Source organism: Limulus polyphemus, unplaced genomic scaffold (genome assembly GCF_000517525.1).
Source record: "Limulus polyphemus unplaced genomic scaffold, Limulus_polyphemus-2.1.2 Scaffold4210, whole genome shotgun sequence".
Taxonomy (NCBI): domain Eukaryota; kingdom Metazoa; phylum Arthropoda; class Merostomata; order Xiphosura; family Limulidae; genus Limulus; species Limulus polyphemus.
The window spans coordinates 96,019-99,185 of NW_013669820.1; the positions used below are offsets into that span (position 1 = coordinate 96,019).

General features: G+C 31.4%; 1 protein-coding gene across 1 annotated transcript in view; it reads left to right on the plus strand.

Annotated features, from left to right (window-relative positions):
- LOC106470773 (dynein assembly factor 1, axonemal-like) overlaps positions 1-3,167 on the plus strand; it is a gene marked incomplete at its 3' end in the record, with an annotated part of 17,816 nt that overhangs the window by 11,389 nt on the left and 3,260 nt on the right. The window contains exons 10-11 of the mRNA XM_022399410.1: positions 721-833; positions 2,224-2,283. Of these exons, the coding sequence (XP_022255118.1) occupies positions 721-833; positions 2,224-2,283 (173 nt within the window). The remainder of the gene's footprint in view (positions 1-720; positions 834-2,223; positions 2,284-3,167) is intronic.

The following is a 3,167-nucleotide window of genomic DNA, read 5'->3' on the forward strand; positions in this document are numbered from 1 at the left end:
AAATTATATAGCTAGATGAAACAGATATGTATGTCCTCTTAACAGAACATTTAAATTATATAGCTAGATGAAACAGATATGTATGTATTCTTAACGGAACATTTGAATTATATAGCTAGATGAAACAGATATGTATGTCTTCTTAACGGAACATTTGAATTATATAGCGAGATGAAACAGATATGTATGTCTTCTTAACAGAGCATTTAAATTATATAGCTAGATGAAACAGATATGTATGTCTTCTTAACGGAACATTTGAATTATATAGCTAGATGAAACAGATATGTATGTCCTCTTAACGGAACATTTAAATTATATAGCTAGATGAAACAGATATGTATGTCCTCTTGACCCTTATATTACTTGCATGTTTCTATAGTACTCGGTACAAGTGGGCTCATATATTGTATTATTTGAACATTTTTTATGTTTCTACATGTTATAACACTCAGTTTAAAGATCACACATAAATATTTGAGTGAAATCATACATTTTCTGTGTAAAACTCCTAAAGAACCCCAGCAATAATTAGTTTGATTGATTTCACTGCTGATGGTATTTATGCTTCAAATTTATTTTGTGACCTATATCTCTAAAAAAAAAAGTTGTGTAATGTAAAAGGGAAAGACTGAGAATGGACTTGTTTCAGGATATTGTTATATGTACAACCTCATTTGTTTGTATGAGTACTCATTTAAATTTCTTTCCACTGTGTAGCAACTCAGAAAACATAGATTCAAACATAAGAAAACAGGTGACTGAAGGAGATGAACAAAAATTATTTGTGAACTATGATAAACCATCACAACACGATTCTCGTAAGAAGATGGGTAAGCTTGGTTTCGAGTTTATCAGTTAGTGAAAGTTGCTCAATCATAAATATGGTATGTAGTCAGTGTTCCCTCCAAACTGCACGGCAGCACAAGAACCAATCAAGTGCTGCACAGTTCATTATTCCAGCTGTGCACATCCTCAGTAATGGTGAGGAGCCTCAACATGTTGATGGCCTTAATGACCCTGGCAGTTGATAGGCTTAAGCTCAAATGACTAACTGGTAACATTGCAACACAAATATTATTATAGTTCTATTAACTATGACCAATATTCTTGTTGTTCTACTAACTATGACCAATATTATTATAGTTCTACTAACTATGACCAATATTATTGTAGTTCTACTAACTATGACCAATATTATTATAGTTCCACTAACTATGACCAATATTATTGTAGTTCTACTAAGTATGACCAATATTATTGTAGTTCTACCAGCAATGACCAATATTATTGTAGTTCTACTAACTATGACCAATATTACTGTAGTTCTACTAACTATGACCAATATTATTATAGTTCTATTAACTATGACCAATATTATTGTAGTTCTACTAACTATGACCAATATTCTTGTAGTTCTACTAACTATGACCAATATTCTTGTAGTTCTACTAACTATGACCAATATTCTTATAGTTCTACCAGCTATGACCAATATTCTTGTAGTTCTACTAACTATGACCAATATTCTTGTAGTTCTACTAACTATGACCAATATTATTGTAGTTCTACTAACTATGACCAATATTATTATAGTTCTATTAACTATGACCAATATTATTGTAGTTCTACTAACTATGACCAATATTATTGTAGTTCTACTAACTATAACCAATATTATTGTAGTTCTAACTAACTATGACCAATATTACTGTAGTTCTACTAACTATGACCAATATTCTTATAGTTCTACTAACTGTGACCAATATTCTTGTAGTTCTACTAACTATGACCAATATTCTTGTAGTTCTACTAACTATGACCAATATTCTTGTAGTTCTACTAACTATGACCAATATTCTTGTAGTTCCACTAACTATGACCAATATTCTTGTAGTTATACTAACTATGACCAACATTCTTGATAATGATAAACTATACATGTAGAACTGATAGATATTTTAAAAATATATATAATCAACAATTTCAAGTGAGCTTGAACTAACATGTGTTATAAAATAATTTAAATTTCATCATCTTATTATTTTATTTCTTTGTGAAGATGACTCTAGAAGAAAATATGTTGGAGTTTTGAGTGTAATTCCTCTGGAGATAAAATTTTTATACCAGCTTTTTTTGATTTTTAATAAGTTTTATTTGTGGAACTGATGGAGGTTTCTCCATTTGACTAAAGTAGGTACATTAAATTCTGTATTTTAATAGATTTCAAAAAGTGTTTAACAAAAAGACATGAAGAGACTGGACCTATGAGGGAAATCCCAGGTTTGTACATACCTTCATCTTTAGTTATAGAAGGATGCTTCTCTTTCAATCTAAGATGCTGTTATGAATTGTAATAATTTCTTAAACTTGTTGAAACATTATGTATATGCTTATACTATGTTCCAAGCATAGCCTAGTGGTTAGCATGATGAACTATGGATTCAAGGATTCATGGTTTGTGTCCTGCTACCACAAAATTTAAAACTTTTTTGTGGCAATGAGTGATGACTGAGTAGAGTAGCTGAAGAATTGACAGGTTATACTGTCGACTACAGCAGCCTTTCCTCTACTTGGTTCAAAATTAGTAATGGCTGGCACAGATACCCCTTGTGTAGCTTTTTACTAACGTTAGAAGGCAAGAAATGATTAACAGTAAAATAACTTAAGTTTTGTTGTTGTGGAAAATAATTCTAACCTTTATTTACATTATTACTGTAATTGGTATTGTTGGTCATGTTATTTTCTTCACCAACAATTCTCCTAAGTCATGCGTTGTTCCTTGGAAAGAGGTACTGTTTTAGTACTGTCAAGTGAAAAGGGTGCTGTTCCTCTGGAAGAGGGATCTTGTAGTTTCTCTTAACTGAATAGGTAATTCTATGGGAAGAGGGATCTTGTAGTTGCTGTTAAATGAATAGGTAATTCTGTGGGAAGAGGGATCTTGTAGTTGCTGTTAACTGAATAGGTAATTCTATGGGAAGATGGATCTTGTAGTTTCTCTTAACTGAATAGGTAATTCTATGGGAAGATTACCTATTCAGTTAACAGCAACTACAAGATCCCTTTCCATAGAAATCTTCACACAGAATTACCTATTCAGTTAACAGAAACTACAAGATCCCTCGGGATCTTGTAGTTGCTGTTAACTGAATAGGTAATTCTATGGG